At 42.5% G+C, this 17203-nt stretch overlaps 3 protein-coding genes and 1 non-coding gene across 8 annotated transcripts in view; 2 read left to right on the top strand and 2 right to left on the bottom strand.

Annotated features, from left to right (window-relative positions):
- Nucleotides 1-652: 652 nt before the first annotated feature.
- On the bottom strand, nt 653-6494 carry LOC105564199. Its single transcript, XM_012016416.1, has 6 exons — nt 6226-6494; nt 5897-6137; nt 3525-3967; nt 2820-3051; nt 2224-2468; nt 653-1995 (listed from the first exon to the last, which is right to left on the bottom strand). Exons 1-6 carry the CDS (start codon nt 6357-6359, stop codon nt 1440-1442), a joined length of 1851 nt encoding a protein of 616 aa, XP_011871806.1. The 5' UTR covers nt 6360-6494; the 3' UTR covers nt 653-1439.
- On the top strand, nt 5015-5087 carry Trnaa-agc. The gene has a single exon. It is a non-coding gene; the product is annotated as a tRNA-Ala (tRNA).
- Nucleotides 6495-6599: 105 nt separating the features above from the next.
- On the top strand, nt 6600-8338 carry LOC105564197 (uncharacterized protein C1orf131 homolog). Of its 4 annotated transcripts, none has more exons than XR_001009098.1 (3): nt 6600-6686; nt 7065-7682; nt 7768-8338. XR_001009098.1 is itself a non-coding variant. In XM_012016412.1 (2 exons), the coding sequence occupies exon 2, from the start codon at nt 7079-7081 to the stop codon at nt 7589-7591; it is 513 nt and encodes a 170-aa protein (XP_011871802.1). In that variant the 5' UTR covers nt 6601-6686; nt 7065-7078; the 3' UTR covers nt 7592-8336. The 4 variants fall into 4 exon arrangements, 2 of the variants coding, with proteins under 2 accessions (XP_011871802.1, XP_011871803.1); XR_001009097.1 differs by having other exon boundaries at nt 6601-6686; nt 7065-7880; nt 7962-8336; XM_012016412.1 differs by having other exon boundaries at nt 6601-6686; nt 7065-8336.
- Nucleotides 8194-17203, bottom strand: part of LOC105564198 (b(0,+)-type amino acid transporter 1-like) — a 29457-nt gene continuing 20447 nt past the window's right edge. Inside the window, exons 2-5 of one of the 2 annotated variants that reach the window (XM_012016414.1) lie at nt 10698-11824; nt 10304-10517; nt 9129-9434; nt 8194-8599 (exon numbers count right to left, since the gene is read on the bottom strand). In XM_012016414.1, the coding sequence (XP_011871804.1) occupies nt 8535-8599; nt 9129-9434; nt 10304-10517; nt 10698-11824 (1712 nt within the window). In that variant the 3' untranslated portion in view covers nt 8194-8534. Of the gene's footprint in view, nt 8600-9128; nt 9500-10303; nt 10518-10697; nt 11825-17203 lie in introns of those variants that run through there. The other variant, XM_012016415.1, reaches the window with a different exon arrangement.

Here is a 17203-nt window from a genome sequence, read left to right as displayed (position 1 = left end):
AAAACAAAGCATTCACTTTTAGCATTTTCACCATAGTGTAAGATACAGAATCGACCCCCTGATCTACAACGAGTTGTTAGTCGTAAGGCTGGTATTACATTTGTTACACTAATGTTACATTTGTCGTACGGCAAATTTTTCAAGCGTGTTGATTGGCTGCAGGATAGAAAAGTTTTCGAGTATCTAGAAATTTTCTAGCTTGTAGCCAATTAACGCGCTTAAAAAAATTTGTCGTACGACAAATGTTATAGTAAGTACCCTAAAGCCAGGGTTGGGAAAGTTACTTTATAAAAGGATCTAGCTACAGTTACAGTTTTTTTGCTAAAAATAGTTACAGTTACAAGTTACCAATTCTGAAAAGTAACGCGTTACAGTTACAGTTACTAAAAAAATAACGAACCGTTACTTTGCAGTTACTTTCTTACTGAGATTTTACGAATGAACGTTTCTAATAATAAAAAATAGTAAAATCGGAGACAAATATTAGGAATCGGGTCCCGCGCAAAATTCACGCAATTTCTCCAACATTTTATGTTAACTGTGTTTATGTAGTTCTATTAGTATAAAAATTGATTTAAAAAATGTCTCAATATCCTGTAACGTAAGCGCAAATCGATCGATTGTTTTCTTAGAAATATAGGTACACGCAATATATTTGTATGAATAATTTATTTTCAGTATTAGCAAAATCTATCGTAAATCAGGAACATTTAACGCATAAATTATTACGTTCCACCAGCATAAATAAAAAGCGTAATAAAGCTCGATGCTTCTTTTAATTTTCTCAAAATAATATTTAAAATTATTAAAATTTTGCGTGTAGCAACACACACGTGTAGCACGCGCGTCCTAAGATTTTAATTTAATCCCTTATTATTCTATAGCGTAATCAATACTTTTATAGGAACTCATTCTGAAAATTCTGTTTCCGACAAACTTCACTCTCCTATAAATATGTATGTATGTATGTACATACATGCACATAGATAAATTATCCTTGACTCAATTTATTCATATATACATATTTAACAAATAGCCTTTTTCAGTAAGTTCTAAAATCGACCAAATTTCATATACTAGTCTATACTAATTGTAAGTTTAAATGCGTATATCACTCTTTCAGATCTTAGATCCAATATATAAATTCCATTTTATAAACTGTATCTCTCTTAAAGAATTCCTTCCAAAAAGATAACAGATTTAACAACAAATTCAACGTTTACTTCCTAATATCTAATTGAACTGCTTTAACGCTCAGCGAAAACAGATATATCCATTCTATAATTCGTCTCTGTATCTTTTTCTTCGTTTTTTTTCTCTCATTTTTATTTTCAACTGTCCTATGCTTATAAAAGCTGATTCGAAATGCGAGATTACGGCCTCTCATGTTATAATCTACCAATCGAACGTTTCTAGATATACTATACTGTTTGCTACAATTATTCACCGAGGCTCAATTTTTGCTTAATCTCCAACGCGAGCTTGTAACCGAGCTCCGGCCGTCGGTCTCTCCCCTCCACCATGGCCTTCACCTGGCTGGAATTCACTATTACACCGTTGCTGCCTATTACGGTGGCCTTGGTCTTCTCGATGTCGACGAGATCCACGCCGCGACTGCAGTCGTCGATCAATATAGTGCGGTAACCGCTGGTGAGCGCGTCTACCGCGGTGGCGCCTACGCAAACGTCGTAGGCCAAGCCGCAGATGAAGATGTCGGTGGCACCCTTTTCTTGCAGCTGCGACGACAGCGTGGTCTCAGTGAGCTTCTTGTTGTCCCAGAACACCGAGTATGAGTCGACCTCCGGGTTCGTGCCCTTATAGATCTTGATTGAGTTGTCGACGATCTTCAGGTCCTTGTGGAGCTCAGCACCCCAGGAGTCCTGCACGCAATGACGCGGCCACAGACGTTGCTTCAGCAACGGTGGTCCCTGGAACGTCACTGTGTCGTACACCCGCGCCGCTTCCTTCGAGATATTGCTGCTGATGTCCACCTCTCTGATGAAAGCAAATGATTGTTAGTTAACGAAAACATTCTTTTCTGCCTCTTTTACTTTCTTTGCTAATGCCGGCCTTATGTCTTCTATCGAAAATTATATTAATAAACAGAAGTTAGATACTCTTTAATTAAAAAAAATAGCAGTTATACTTTTGAAGTTGCACAAACATTTATTAAATAAAGTAGACTTTAATGTCTTACATTTTGCGACGTAAGCTGCTAATTACCTCAAGTGCAAATTATCAATGAAGGATACGTGATCCACGGGATGCCAATCCAAGGAGTAAAACACCGCGTCGAACGGCACAGTTTCCAGCAATCGATTAATCGGGTCGATCACTTCCGAACCATCGTGCTGCGCGGCGCAATGCTTTATGTTCAAGGAACCTGTTATAAAATCATTTTGCACGTCCACAATCAGGAAGGCGCCCTTGGGACGCGTGCATACTTTGATCCATCGGTTCCAGCAGACCTGCAAGTTGCATCAGTGGTCAATGTAAATTTCTGAATCAGAAACTTATCAACACTTTTCGTAATTAAATTTTTCACAATAAATTTGAAAATTAAAATCATCTAGACGCTAACATCCTGTCTTGGCTTTTATATCTTTTATTACTTTGAATTGTGATTTCACGTCAGAACCTTATAAATTTTACCGTTTAAAATTATATTGTTAAAAAGCGTTAACTAAATATATTTTCTACTATTGGCGGAGAAAAAAAGCGTAAAGTTAAATCATTTCCTACATTTTATACTTAAAGTTCTCTGGTGTCTCTCAAAACGAGCAGTTCGATTGATAATATTCTGAACACCCTTTATGTACCTCAAACTCTTCCCTGTCGATCAGGCCGTCGCCTTTGAGATCAAAGATAGCGTACACCTCGCGCAGTTGATCCTCTTCGAAACCGTAAATCTTGCCGCGGTCATTTCGAAACAATGCGCGGCATATGAGATCGAATTCGGAGATCGACAGGAATCCGTCGCCGTCTTTATCGAAGGCATTGAAACATGCGTCCATGTCTATCAACGCTACTTGCCGACTACCTGTTCCCAAGCTCCACTTTGTTTAATCAATACTCCGATTAGCGTCTGTCCGATCACTTTACACCTGGACCGCTCTGCCAAATATAGATCCATCGATGAGAATACTGCAGTATTTTATATATAATACTTATCGTTGTTACTGCAATACGTTGTAATCTAGCCCCACTCGATTTTTTTCTCTTTAAAAGTAGCACGAGTGCTCGGTAAGTATCGCTTTCTATCGTCGTTCAGCGATCGATTTATTATTAAATGGTTACGGTGTATTACAATGTTGTACAGACAATTCTTTTATTTATCATGCCTTTTACATTTCAGAATTTCAGACAGGATCAATTTGACCCATTTACCGTTATTACTTCAGAATTGTACCATCTCGAATTACAGTATTGTCCCTTTATTTTGGTGGCACTACATAGATCGCGCGAGTCTCTGATGCGTCAACAACGACACGTCGACCATCGCTTCGGGAAGCAGCAGCTCGTGCACCTCGTACTTGGAGGACTCTTCATAAGCGTACGTCACCGAGGTGTCGGACAGCAGCATGTTGCATTGCGCCAGGATCAAGATGCAGTTACGCAGCCGCGTGCAAACGCCGCGATTCTCGACCGGGATCTTCGACAGATCTTCGGTGAAGCCACCCTCGGACTTGTCGACGTTCTGAATGCTCGCGCCGATCCACACGTAGCCGTTGTAACCGAGTATCAGGGTCGCGCCGCTCTCCAGAGTGTGATAGTGCGTCTTCTTACGTTGTATCAACAACGGCGGCACCTTCAGCATGATCCCCTGCGACAGTTTGCCATACTTCAACACCCGCGTGTGCAAAGAGAGCGAGCCGTCGGCGAAGATCGACTGCACCTCCGCGCAAATCAGGTCTCCCTCCTGCAAGTACCTGCGCATCGTCTGCTCATCCTCGGCGGATCTTCTCCTCTGCGAATTTCAAGAGCAATCCAATACATGATGCACTCGGAGCTGTTGCATCTTTGACAAATTGACAAAAATTCGCGTTTTACCAAATAGAGAGAAACTTAATTGATTACAGGTGTATTTGAGGGGTAAACCGCTCACCAAACTCGTGTATACCAATGCCTGCTTAATGCCCAGTGGGCATTACTCTGTCGTAGCCCGATAGCGAAATTAGCCATTTAGCTAAAAGCCAAGCGTTTAGCTAAATGCCGCCCGTTAGGCTAATCGACGACGATATAGTCTAATGGCTTGAAAAATTCAGCCTGTTAGATGACAAGTCGGCTTTTCGCCTAACGGCCTGGTGCGCTTTAGACGACTAGAGAAATGCTTGTTTTGAGGCTCGATGCGTTGTCAATTTATTTAGTACACAATTATTACTACATTACTATTTGTTAATACAGGATAACATAGTCAATTCATGCCTGAAGTCAATTTATTTATTTTTACACTTTCTATTTGTTAATGCAAGACGAGCTACTGTGACAACGAGAATTGCAAAGGATTTTTGCTTTATAACAAGCACATTTTTGGGAATGTCAGCCATGGTAATAAGATTAGTGCCCGATTGTGCAATTTCAGTACGGGGGAACCACCCTTTCAATATCCCATCCTTGGTTCCAATTTTATATACGTCATTTTTTTTATCAGTTACAACGCCAAATATGTTATTAAAATAAATTAGTATGGCTCGTGTGTGTTAATCACAAATTTCAAAGAATTTTAAAGGACTCAGAGCCGTGACAGGGTGGTAGTGTCTAAAATATTCTATTCTATCATAAGTTTATTGCGAAAAAATATCACCTCGGCCAAGGTTTGAACCTGGGACCTCCCTCTCGCTAGGCGGGCGTCTCAACCAGTTCGACCACCGAGGCAGGGGATATATTGTGGAGATGATACTGTGTTTTAAGACTGACAAATCAAATCGGCGCACAGTTCTCGATTTCGAATGCTGCGATAGGTGGCACTCGGGAATCAACATTAGACTGTTTATTGCGATGAGTATTGCCATGTGCCTCGGTGGTCGAATTGGTTGAGACGCCCGCCTAGCGAGAGGGAGGTCCAGGTTCAAACCCTGGCCGAGGTGACATTTTTTCGCAATAAACTTAGAATAGAATATTTAGACACTACCACCCTGTCGCGGCTCTTTGCAATTCTCGTTGTCACAGTAGCTCGTCTTGCATTAACAAATAGAAAGTGTAAAAATAAATAAATTGACTTCAGGCATGAAATGGCTGTTATCCTGTATTAACAAATAGTAATGTAGTAATAATTGTGTACTAAATAAATTGACAACGCATCGAGCCTCAAAACAAGCATTTCTCTAGTCGCTAAGCGCACCAGGCCGTTAAGCGAAAAGCCGACTTGTCGTCTAACAGGCTGAATTTTTCAGGCCATTAGACTATATCGTCGTCGATTAGCCTAACGGGCGGCATCTAGCTAAACGCCTAGGCTTTTAGCTAAATGGCTAATTTCGCTATCGAGCTACAACTCTATTTTAATTATGTTACTTTATCGTTATAATGCCCCAGCAAGGCCTAATGCCCAAAAATGCCTAGTAATGTCCAGTAATGTCGCAAATCTGTTTGCCACAATGTCCTCGGCGGTTTATCCCTTGGGTGTACTTCATAGCAAATAGAATTGAAGAGTATGCAAGTACACCGAAGGCTAGCAATAACGACAAGTGCCATGTCGTGTTTCTGTGAATTCCAAACAGACCCCGAGGACCAATTTAAACTTCATAGAACAAGACTAGATCTCAAGATCAAATTGTAGAGTATTTTCATGTATTTCGGAGAGGGTCCGTTATTAAAGAGAAAAAGAAAACTCAACTCGAAATATTTTGTACGGACGCTTAAAGAGAAACGAGGGTGCTCCAGGATCGATCTGCCTTACCAATTCACCACCAGGCAAGTTAACGCTGGACAATAATAGGACAGCGTCAAGCTTGGCGTTTACGTCGACTTTCCAGCGCTTCTGCTGTACTTCCGTTATCCTTCCCACAATGAGATCCCCGATCTCACCGTTGTAGCGTGCCTTCAAGGGCCTGATCGATATGAGCTTGTTCACCTTCTCCAGAATCCCAGCGACCGAGGCGCGCAACGTTTTCTCCTCGTCGACGTAGGTCCCGTGGCCTCTAATCAAGCAACCAGTTCCGACGGATTAAACAGCCAATTTACTTGACCAAGCAAATTGAGTAGACGTAAAATCGAGGGTCTGTCTACCTTAAGAAATCCGGCTGATTGGATATCTCCTCGCCGGGTGTGTAGAGCCGCGGCTGGATGCCCTCGTTCGCTATCAGATTGAAGTCTACCCTATTCACCGCCAGACGTACGTTAATGGGCGGATACTGAGCCATTTTTACAGTAAAATAGACAAGATTCGATTTGCCGATTGTTCTCACCTTCGCGACAACTCGATCTCTCTCGATCGAGCGTCGCCGGCACGTAAACACTGCCGATATTACGTCACGCACCTGACGCACCACGTGTGAAGTGAACTATAGGCGCGTCCATGGAGCTACACTTTTTCGTGCATGCGTGTAAATGAGCACCGACGAGGTACAGGTGGTGTCGCTAGAGAGAGTTTTTATGAACCGCCTAATGCGAACGCGGCGTAACACAGATAGATTTTGGAGCACGCTCGAATGCCAATTTCATTAACGAGGTTATGATTGCGAGCTGATGTAAGTTAAAAAATATTTAAAATTACGCAGGCCCGGTTTTTCATCTTCTGGTTAAATGTTAACCAGAAGTTAGTCGATTGCCTGTCTCTTCTTAGATAGTAGTACAGAAAAAGATGAAGAGTCGACTAACCTCTGGTTTACCGGTTAACCAGAAAATGAAAGGCCGGGCCGTATACAGTCACAGATTTACTTTGTATTTTTCGATTTTTGAAACGTTAAACATTTTAAGTTGTTCCGCGATTCTGAGTTACCTTCGAAGTTATCTAAACTTAGCTTCCTTAGCTTGTACATTGCTAACGGAGATTGTAAGTTGAGGGTAGAAAAGTAAGGGCTGTTTTCCTTCAATATCAATTTTCTCCTTTGATATTAATTTTGCAGTTTGAAAAAAAGAGATGGACGACTTTGTACCAACGCGTGGGTCTCAAATCAGGAAGACTGCGACGAGTGACTACGTCTCTGTGAATTATGAGGCGCCGAAGAAAAAGTTAAAATCTACAGACGATTCGGATAATAAGGAGCAGTCTATGGATAAGCCTGTGATGAAGCCAACGCCCGCTGAGCTGAAGGCGCAACAGGAAAAGGAGATGAAGAAGCTGCGATACGAGGTCATCAAATTCGGTATGTCCGGCTTCGAGAAACCGAAGGCAAGGAAAGCGAAGGTCGAGCTCGCCATTAGCTTGGGCGCGATACCCCCTAAGAACAGGAGGATGAATTACAAAGCGTTGAAGATTCGCCAAAGGATAGACAAAGAGAAGGAAAAGAAGAAGGAGGAGGAACACAAGTCTGGACTCACCAGTAGCTTGCTCAAACCCAAGTCCAAGAAAACGCAGAAGAAGGACAGTGGAATTCTGCGCGTTTATGGAAAAGTGTCAAAGGATGTCTCGCTTAAGAGGAAGAAGAGCTGAATTTATCAGAAAAAAAACCTGTTTTTGAGACGTAAAACTTTGTCGAAATTTGTGGAGTCTGAAGGAAACCTGTTCCAAAATAAAGTATCTTGTAAGGATGTTAGATAAAATAAAACTATATACATTTGTTAATAATTGCGTCTAATTAGATACGTTAATTGGAAACTGTTAACCAGGTTAAATAAGGACTTACAATCATCGACTCCGGACGTTAGTGAAATTGCTCCTATTTTTGAACACCGATCGCCAAATGGTGGCTGTAATTTCATTTGACAAACTCCGTAACAAGGTAGACCGACAATCTTTCTGCCACACTGTACAATTCGTTTATACTTCTCAGGTAAACTGTATGTAAAACATTTACTCCTAGATCTCACTTGATAAGGGCCTAAACCAGAGGTCGAAACGTTTGAAAGCGTGTTCAATAAATGTGGCAAGCTGAGGTCGATTAAAATTTGAAATTTTATAAATAAGGATTGTTCTTGAAAAGTAGCGTATGAAAGAATTGACGAAGAAGAAGTCTGCGAATAAAAAATAATACGCAACAATCTGGCTGGTAGTTTCGGGAAAAGGACAAGAAGGGTTGCACGAAGAAAGGCAAATTTGTAACTGCAAACATTTAAAATATTTTCTGTTGATCTCGATACAACATCAACTATCTATTGTCTAACAATAATATCTCTTCTGCATGTTGTATACTATGTATGAAGAATAACAAGTAATAAAATAATATATTTTTATATAATATATATGCCTTTTCTTTTTATATGGATTAATTTTTTTTTGGGCCAGCCTTGAGCTTTGTAATATATAGGATATAACGCTCTCGTCTGCATGTATTTAAAATAGGGTATTATTCAGGTGTGTGTACACAGTTCACGCAATGCCATAATGGAATGATTCGGCATTCTGGAGAACTGTACGTTGATCTCTCGAAATGAAATCAGTCGAAGGCGACCGCCGTTGGAGCCACCTCTAGTAACATCTGCAGGAAGGCATTGACACCTTCTGCAATCAGAAAACGAACGAGAAAGGTCAATATAAAATTTAATATGCAGAAGCACGGTAGAAATATTAAAGGCGGGGAAGCAAGATTAAACTTCAACAAGTTTTAACTCGAAATTTTTATTTTAGACTTTTCAAAAGAGATTTCAAAAGAGAACGAACTTTTTGTTCTTACTTTCAGACTTTTCGAGACTCAAAATTGTAATCTTAATTTTGTCAGTTCTTTTGTTAAATGCTATACATATATTTCTTTGTAAGTTTAATCTTAAAATTTTTTAATTTAATACCAGAAAATTCTTTAATTGGAACTTCAGATTTTTCAATCGTAAATCAGGGACTTTGAGTTTTACTCTTTTTGCTTCCTCTCCTTATCAGCAAAATATTCAATTAATTAATTAACTTTTACCAACGAGTATATATATTTTATATTATATTACGACGGATACACGACACCGTAAAATTTCATCGTTAATCGTTCGTTAAATTGACTAGTCTGTCTTTATTTTGGCAGTGTAATGGCATAAATACCCACCCATGAATTTGGGCACATATCCAAATTTTACGAAGGGGAGGTAGACAAGCATGCCCGCACCGATAAAGCCAGCCGCGTACAGGTACTCGATCTGAGGCTTATCGATAATCGGCGCCACTATGAGATACGCGGAGATGACGAGCACAAGCACAGGTATCACTAGCGGGCATTTGTATGGTCGCGGATGGTTGGGCCTGGTCCTTCGCATCACCAGTAGGGCGACCATCGAGCCGCCGTAGAATATCCATGCGGTGAACGAGAAAAAGTCGATCAGCGAGTCGATGTTACCGGAGAGAACCATCGCGCCTGCGAAATCGGTGATTTGGCTTACAACAGATAGCTTCAAGTTGACAATTCGGCGACGGTCTCGCCTTGGAAGTGGAACAACATACGTTACACAAAACAATTCGATTAAGCCAGAAAGACGTCTACGGTACAATTCGAAAATTTAAGTCTCCTAGGTGATATCTATAAGATTATAATTTAAACTTTATTTAGTTCTTTTGATAGTTAAACACTATACATATTTCTTTTTAAGTTTAGTCTCAGATCTTTTAAAATTTAATACTAAAAAAATTCTTTAGTTTGAATTTCAGATTTTTTAATCAGGGACTTGGAGTTTCACTTGTTTTACTTTCTTTTCCTAATGCTACAAACCAAAAATGTCTGATTGTGAGAAACAGTTAAAAGAATTTAGGGCCCTATTCTGTAGACGCTAACGATATCATTACGTGCTTTGCGCAGCTTTTTTGTAGTAGAGGAAAACCTCCTGTTATGAGATAGGCTTCTAATATGACATAGCGGGTTTTCAACATCCAAATTCAATCACAAATCTTTTTTCGCAACGATTACACGATTTAACAGTGAATTTTCCACTAAATAAATTCATGATGGAACCAACAGATGTGCCTATTAATTTAGCAGGAACTCCGCAATGTGATATTAGAAGCTTCTCTTATAATAGGAGACTCCTCTATATTATATCTGTGCAAAGCACGTAATGTTAACATTTACAGAATAGGCCTCTTAGAGCGATTACGTGAGGTCAAATCCCAAGCGAATAAATGTGAACTAACAGAATAAGCAACGATTTCGGTTCGAACGACAGCACTTGCCGAAGCAAGCTGCCTGGTCGCGTCTGTTCGCATTTATTTGATCTGGATTTAGCTTGATACCTGCTACGAGGGAATGGAAGATGAGGCCTGGGGCAGGAGTGAAGCGTCGCACGTGCACATAGCTCAAGCAGTCGAGCAGGTGACCCTCTCGAGACGCGGCGAAGCAGAGCCGACCCGCGGCGAACAAGGTGCCATTGGCGGACCCGAATGTGCTGATCGCTACAGAGAGTGGCATCAGCCATGCCATCACGCCCAGTATGCGATTGCCGAACGTCTGCGAAGGAACATCCGTCATAATCAGAATGGAGAAACAAACTGGTCGGGGCAAAAGTATAGAGATGACGCGACTTAACTCGCGATGGGACAGCGATTCTCGCGAAAGAATGCATTGTATTTAACAGAAAATATACTTGGCTCGTGAGGCTCGAAAGGAATTTTCGTCGCTGATGCTCACCACTGCCACAGCTTCGCTCTCGATCATTTCTGACGGTGACATGACCGCCAGGTAGGATACGTTGATAAGTGCGTAACAGAGCGTGACGAGCGGTATGCCGATCATGATAGACCTCGGCAGATTCTTGGAAGGGTTCTTGATCTCCTCGGTCACGTAATTGAGATTGTTCCAGCCGTCGTATGCCCAGAGCCCGGTGTAGAAGGCGGTGGCGAGGCGACCGATGTTGATGGTGCTACCGTCGATGGTGTCGAACGCCGTTTGCAGATGCTGCGTATTACCCTGTATCAATTTGTACGAGCCGCCAGCTATCACCACGAGTATGGCCATCAGTTTGGCGGCGGTGAAGGCGTTTTGTACGCCGGTGGCCAGGTTGACGCTGTAGCAGTTGATGAGGAGTATCAGAACGATCGCCAGCAGAGCGACGATCTTGATTACCTGGTCGGGCGGTTCGCAGTCGACGGTGAACGCCTCGACAGTGTACTGGGCGAACGACAGGCAGATGATCGCCATCTGTGACGGCTTGAGCACCAGGGTAGACACCCAGGAGAAGAGGAAGGCAGGCGGTGCGCCGAACGCGTCCATGAAGTACGCGTACTCGGCGCCGCTGCTTGTATTCATGGTGCCCAGCTCGGCGTAGGCGAGGGCGCCGCAGAGGCTCAGTAGACCGCACGCGGTCCACACAACGAAACTGATGCCGACGCTGCCTGTTCGCAACAGCAGACCCGACGGCGACACGAAGATACCGGAGCCGATCATCGTGCCGACGATTAGAGCCACCCCACTGACGAGTCCCACCCGTCTCTTGAGGTGAACAGCGTCGTTCGCCTCTGCGTCCGTCCCCTCCAGCCCTCCGCTCCCTCCACCCCCGTCTTCGTCATCCCCCACACCCCCAGACTGGCCTTGCTGTTGTTGCTGCTGCTGTTGCTGCTGCTGACGCCGCTGTTGTTGAGGATGGTGTAACGACGGTTTGCCGTTGCTGCTGCCGTTGACCGATTTGCCGGATCGGCATACCAGACCGCCGACAGTGTCGCCGGCTCCTCCTCCCAGCCAACCCCCCAATTGTAGTTGCTGTTGCTGCAGTTGTAGCTGACCGCCATTGCTCGTCTGCGGATCATGTCCCACGGTAGCTGCCAAGGAGAAGACTTGTTAGTTTGTTATCTCATCACATTGCCTTTGTTACAGGTGAAAGACTGAATACATCAAAGATTAACGTGGCCAAGATGCGCTGACGAAACAGCTAACGTTAACAAATTAGCGTTACGCTATTTTATTCTGTAAAATAAAATAGTGAAATATACATGAAGTCGATTGGAAGATATCTCGTTATTTGCTCCACGAACAGATTACTCTGTTGGCAACATTAATAATTAAATTACATTCAGTTACTAATTTTTAATTTAGATTTATTGTGCACGCCGCTTTTCTTCGCCGCAAATTGATTTTTAGTCAGAGTTGTAAAAAAGCATCCATATCCGAAAAATATCAAAAATAATCTTTGTTCGACAAAAATCTTTCCAGATAAAAATAACTTTGGTCTCGTAGAATTATCCGGCGCGTCTCTTGATGAATAATTCGAACTCGTTATTTGCTCGACGGATAGATTACTCTGTTAGCAGCATTAATAATTGAATTACATTCGATTACTAATTTGCAATTTAAATTTATCGCGCACGCTGCTTTTATTCGTCGCAATTTGAAGCACGATTTTTAGATCAGAGTTGTAAAAAAGCATATCCATATCCGAAAAATGTCATAAACAATCCTTCCCGAGCCGAACTTTGGGCCCTATGTTGAACCTTCAATTCTATTATATAGAAGGACCTGAGACAGTAAGAGGGGTCGAACTGCAAGTACCATATTTACTACTACTATAGATGAGCTAGGTAGGTGTAAATTGTCCTTAAAGGTGTCAAAATAGTACCAAAATTTCGACTCGGGTTATTCGGCAAAAATAACTTCACCCTCGTAGAATTACCGATGAACAATTCGATCTCGTTATTTGCTAGACGGATAGATTATATTATACTTCGTTAGTGTTAACGTTAATATTTGAAAGGTTAATTAGACGATATTTTAAAACGTTCCGGGGGAAAAAAGCTATGTATCCAATTTTATCTAACTGTATCAATTAATGTCAGATATGATAAAATTTGTTCAGATTATATCCAAATTTTAATGCATTCATTTAGAAGCATATCAAATCAGATGTGACGATGCATTAAAATTTGGATATAATCTAAACAAATTTTATCATATCTGACATTAATTGATACAGTTAGATAAAATTGGATATATGGCTTTTGTCCCCGGGGTTCTCTAATTTTCCAGGCATTTTGAAGTAGTCTTTCCCGTCTGTTGATTTTCCGTCCCGATGAAACTTTTAAACGAGTCACGTAAAAAAGTTCACAGAACAAAGTAAACAGTGGTGGACTCTTCATAAATAATATATTGCTGCTATCGAAGTTTCGAATAATAAACTTCCCCGCCTCTTTAAATAGCAACGTATCAATCACACCTGTCTTATAAAGTAACAAACTTGTTCAGAAGTGGCTATTCGGAGCCACGTACTTGATTACTCCGTGAAGCAGAGTACCCGGGACTCGATTAAAGATACGTCCATTTTCTGACGAGTGCTTCCGCTTAAAGGGAAAGAATAAAAATCATTAAGCTCCCATAAAGGGGAGAGTATTGGAAAGACTGCAAACATCGCGTACAATATTTGTTTCCACCAGGCTCTTTATCATCTCGAGTCAGTCCCTTTCTATTTTCCGTAATGTAGTACAATATAAATAGCCCGTTGGGGGACGAAGCATTGACCATATATCGATTTGATCGCTTCAATTAATGCCACTCGAATCTCATCCTGTCGCGAGGGAATCGATTTGAGATAACTATCGTCGCAATTTATATCGCCACGGTGCGATATGGTCCTGCTCCCAATCAGGGCAGTTTTATACGAAACCCGAAACTTTAGACCGGCTACGGATCGGAATAACAGAGGCAGCTCGACGAATCCGGGTCACGGTGCTGATTGGGCTCGCGGAAGTCTTACCTCCACTTAGCGGAACTGCGGGGTGGCTTTGGGGCGGAACACCATTTAAAGGGCCTCTTTCACCAACCTCGGTTGGATTAACCGACGGTTAAAATTTGCAGTGGCCAACGAATTCTGTAATGAACGTAATTCTCCTTCACCTCTATTTTCTGTTGGCATCCTGCAAATGTTAATCGTCGGTTACGCCAACCAAGGTTGGCGAAAGAAGCCGTAATGCCCATTTCTGCAGATTAACTTTGATCCACGGTCCAGCTTGCTCTTTATCTTTTTCTAGCTTCAGGAATTGGAAAGAGATAAAAGCGAGGGGTAAACCGCTGGTCAAAATCATGTACACCAATGCCTACTAATGCCCAGTGGGCATTACTTTAGCTCATTATCTTATTTTATCTTTATAATGCCCCAGCAAGGTCTATTGCCAAACTAACGCTCAAAAAATGCCTATTAATGCCTACACGGAAAGGATGTGCTCTCAAAATTTATCCTGGAAACCATGTAATCGCGGGACAACACGACGTTTTGAAGAATTTATTGAGTTTTTTGACATTTTACTAATAATTATACTTGCAATTAGTACAACACACATTTTACTAGTAAAATGTTTGGTAAAATTTCCCAAAACTCGCATAAAATCCTTAAAAATGCCGTGTTGTGCCACGATTACATGATTTTCAGGGTAAATTTTAAAAGAAACAAATTAATAAGATTCGTATGGCTCAAATGTGATAAACGCAAACTTAAAGGAATAAAGGACTAAGAGCCGTGACTGGGTGTTAGTGTCTAAATCTAAATTTTAAAAGAAAATTCTCTCCGTGTAGTAATACCCGGTAATGCCGCAAATCTGTACACCACAATGCCCTGAGCGGTTTAAAAGCGGTTTATGCCCTCGGATAAAAGCTCAAGTTAAACTGAAGTTAAACAGAGATTAATCTGCATCGGTAGAATACAGAAACACTGCTGCGGGATATCGCGATTGGCACTTTGCAGGGAGCGCGATCGACGGTCGCCGACCAGATACGCGGAAGTTTAATGAATGGACCGCGGATCGAGATAGCAACCACAGCGCCGGAAATTGAAGCTCGGGCGAATTTATGTTAATTTGCACGTGCCAGTTTGTCGTTTTTATTCGCCGCACGTTCGCGAAAAGCAAAGGGAACGCAGAGAGCGCCGCGAAACCGAACGGACTTGGTTATATTCGATTTGTGCCGGTTCCTAAGTTTAGAAGCCACCCGGCGAGAGGAGGATCGGACCACGTGGTCTGCCCTCGGTCGTCGCGCAATCCCGCGCGCGCGGAGTTCCGTTGCGGACCCGCCGGGCTCGAAATAATTCTGGGATTTCGCCGCTTCTTACATAAACGCGAGAATCGTTACGCGGCCGCGAGAGCCGCTTCCGGCTTCTGGTCTTCCCTCGGAGGTTTAGCCGCGATCGGCGGGCGATAACATGTTTTTTCATAGGAACGCGAACTGTGATCGGCGTCCACTGCACTCGGCGTGTTTGCGCCGCATTAAAATGTAATTCGCCCCCCCCCCCCCGAATATTTTGTCAAATTTACAGTCGCGTTACCCTTGGGAAAATATACCTTGGAAAACCTTAAAATTTTACTTTAGAAAAATAAGACGTGTAAAGAGTAAATTTGGACACTTCAAACTTTGATTTAGGGTAAACTTAAAACTTACTTTAAGAATTTAAAAGCTTGAAGAATTGTGAAAGGTATGCGACATAATTTATAATACCGCGTGCGGTTTTCTTCTTACGAGAAAGCGCCATGCCGCGCGGCCCTCTAGCGGGAATTTCGGCAGGCTTGGCAATCGAAAAATTACTTTAAGTCTCCAAAATTACTCAAAAACCTCTTAAATAAACTTTTAACTTCTTTAAGCGAACTCTCAGATTTGAATGGTCACTTTTAAAGACTTGAATTTCACTTAAAGAAAATTAAAGTAAATTTTCCCAAGGGTAGAACGCGTTTAAAGGTTCGCCATACCGGGCGTCGTGAACGGGCGGCTCGCCGGGCGCGGATAATTACTGGAGGGCGCGAGAAGGAGACCGACCGGCCCGTGCCGCATCCCTCTCGCTTACTGGGGTGGCGCGGGCCGCCGGCGCGCGATTGGCCGGCGGCGCCGGCGGCCACGTGACCGGCCGCCGCCGGCCAACCGCCGCGTGTTCTCGCGCCACGTGACGGCGATTATCATATTATTATCACGGAGTCGCCGCGTCGCGACCGTAATAGTTCGCGTGGCGTAGCGCCAGAAAGGCACTGCGCCGCCGGCTCCTCTTTCGCGGCGATAAATAACGGACGAAAAATGCGCGCGAAACTCGCCCGGCCCGGCGACGCGGGAATTTCGAAGCGCCAAGCGGGGGCGGGTGCGCGTCCCCCTTCTCAAGGTGACCCCGCTCCACGCTATCGATCTCATCGGATGCGCACCCACATGCCACGCGTCGCTTCGCTTCGACGTCGCTTCGATGGAAATCGAACTGTTCATCGGGGAATGAATAGCGGGCAAACAAGATAACGCGCGATCTTTAGAGAGGAGTAATTTCTTTTTTTTACTCGAGATTGCATTCGCGCGAAGAAATTCGGACGGTTGAGTCGAGAACGAATGCGCCCGATAGAAATCCCTTCATTTTGATCATCGCGTTTCCAATGCCAGCAAAAGAATACAAATAAACTGTCGAAAATAAACTGTCGAGTCTCTGGGATACTCCGCGTTTTCGGCAAGCGCGAATTTAAATGCGCAATTGATATTCGTTAACACTAGAATAACCAACTCCGTCGCTCGGAATGGCCGATTTCAAATTTCTCGCTTTAAATTGCAGAAATTATCGAACGGCTTTTGGTGACATTTATGTTGGCTCAAAAGTTTAAGATAAAAAAAGGGATTAAATGTGCCCAATTTAATTCCATCAACGAGTCCCGAAGTTCTTATATAGAACGTCTACCGAAATAAGCTGGTTGTTTCAGTGCTGAAACAATTGGAATTATAAAATCATAGCATTGTGTACACTGTACAATACCGGCCAAAATTATTCACCTTTAGGTTTTCTGAGCACAACTCTCGTCACAGTGCATCGAATGTGCTCAACGTTTTACAGTAGTCACCTGATAACCGGTGCATCTTGTACACTAGGAATCACTGATACTTTCCCACATGAATATGTGCACATATCAACACATTTATACATTTTGCATTTACACACTGAGAAAAATTTCCATCGAATAAACCAATCAAATAGTGTTTCCGATGGTTAATTTTTCCGATTACGTTTTCCGATTAAATTACGGATACGTCCGATGAAATGCAGTTACCGATGAAATTTGATTGAAAAACCGATCATATCCGTCATCCGATTTGTCATCGGATATACAATTTAATTGGATATATTTAATCGGACATTTTTCTCAGTGTATGCAAAATGTGTTGATATGTGCACAAATTCATGTGGAAAGGCATCAGTGATT

Source organism: Vollenhovia emeryi, unplaced genomic scaffold (genome assembly GCF_000949405.1).
Source record: "Vollenhovia emeryi isolate VEMERY1.0 unplaced genomic scaffold, V.emery_V1.0 DF939167.1, whole genome shotgun sequence".
In the NCBI taxonomy this organism is placed as follows: Eukaryota; Metazoa; Arthropoda; class Insecta; order Hymenoptera; family Formicidae; genus Vollenhovia; species Vollenhovia emeryi.
The sequence above is the reverse complement of the archived record's forward strand: the minus strand, read 5'-3'. Positions and strand labels throughout refer to the sequence as shown.

Excerpts from the sequence above, each read along its gene's own strand:
- LOC105564197 (XM_012016412.1), top strand. The coding sequence starts at position 7,079 with ATGGACGACTTTGTACCAACGCGTGGGTCTCAAATCAGGAAGACTGCG.
- LOC105564199 (XM_012016416.1), bottom strand. The coding sequence starts at position 6,359 with ATGGCTCAGTATCCGCCCATTAACGTACGTCTGGCGGTGAATAGGGTA. Across the intron at positions 3,968-5,896 it reads ACTTGCCTGGTGGTGAATTG|AGGAGAAGATCCGCCGAGGA; the intron begins GTAAGGCAGATC and ends TGAAATTCGCAG. Across the intron at positions 2,469-2,819 it reads TCGACAGGGAAGAGTTTGAG|GTCTGCTGGAACCGATGGAT; the intron begins GTACATAAAGGG and ends TGCAACTTGCAG.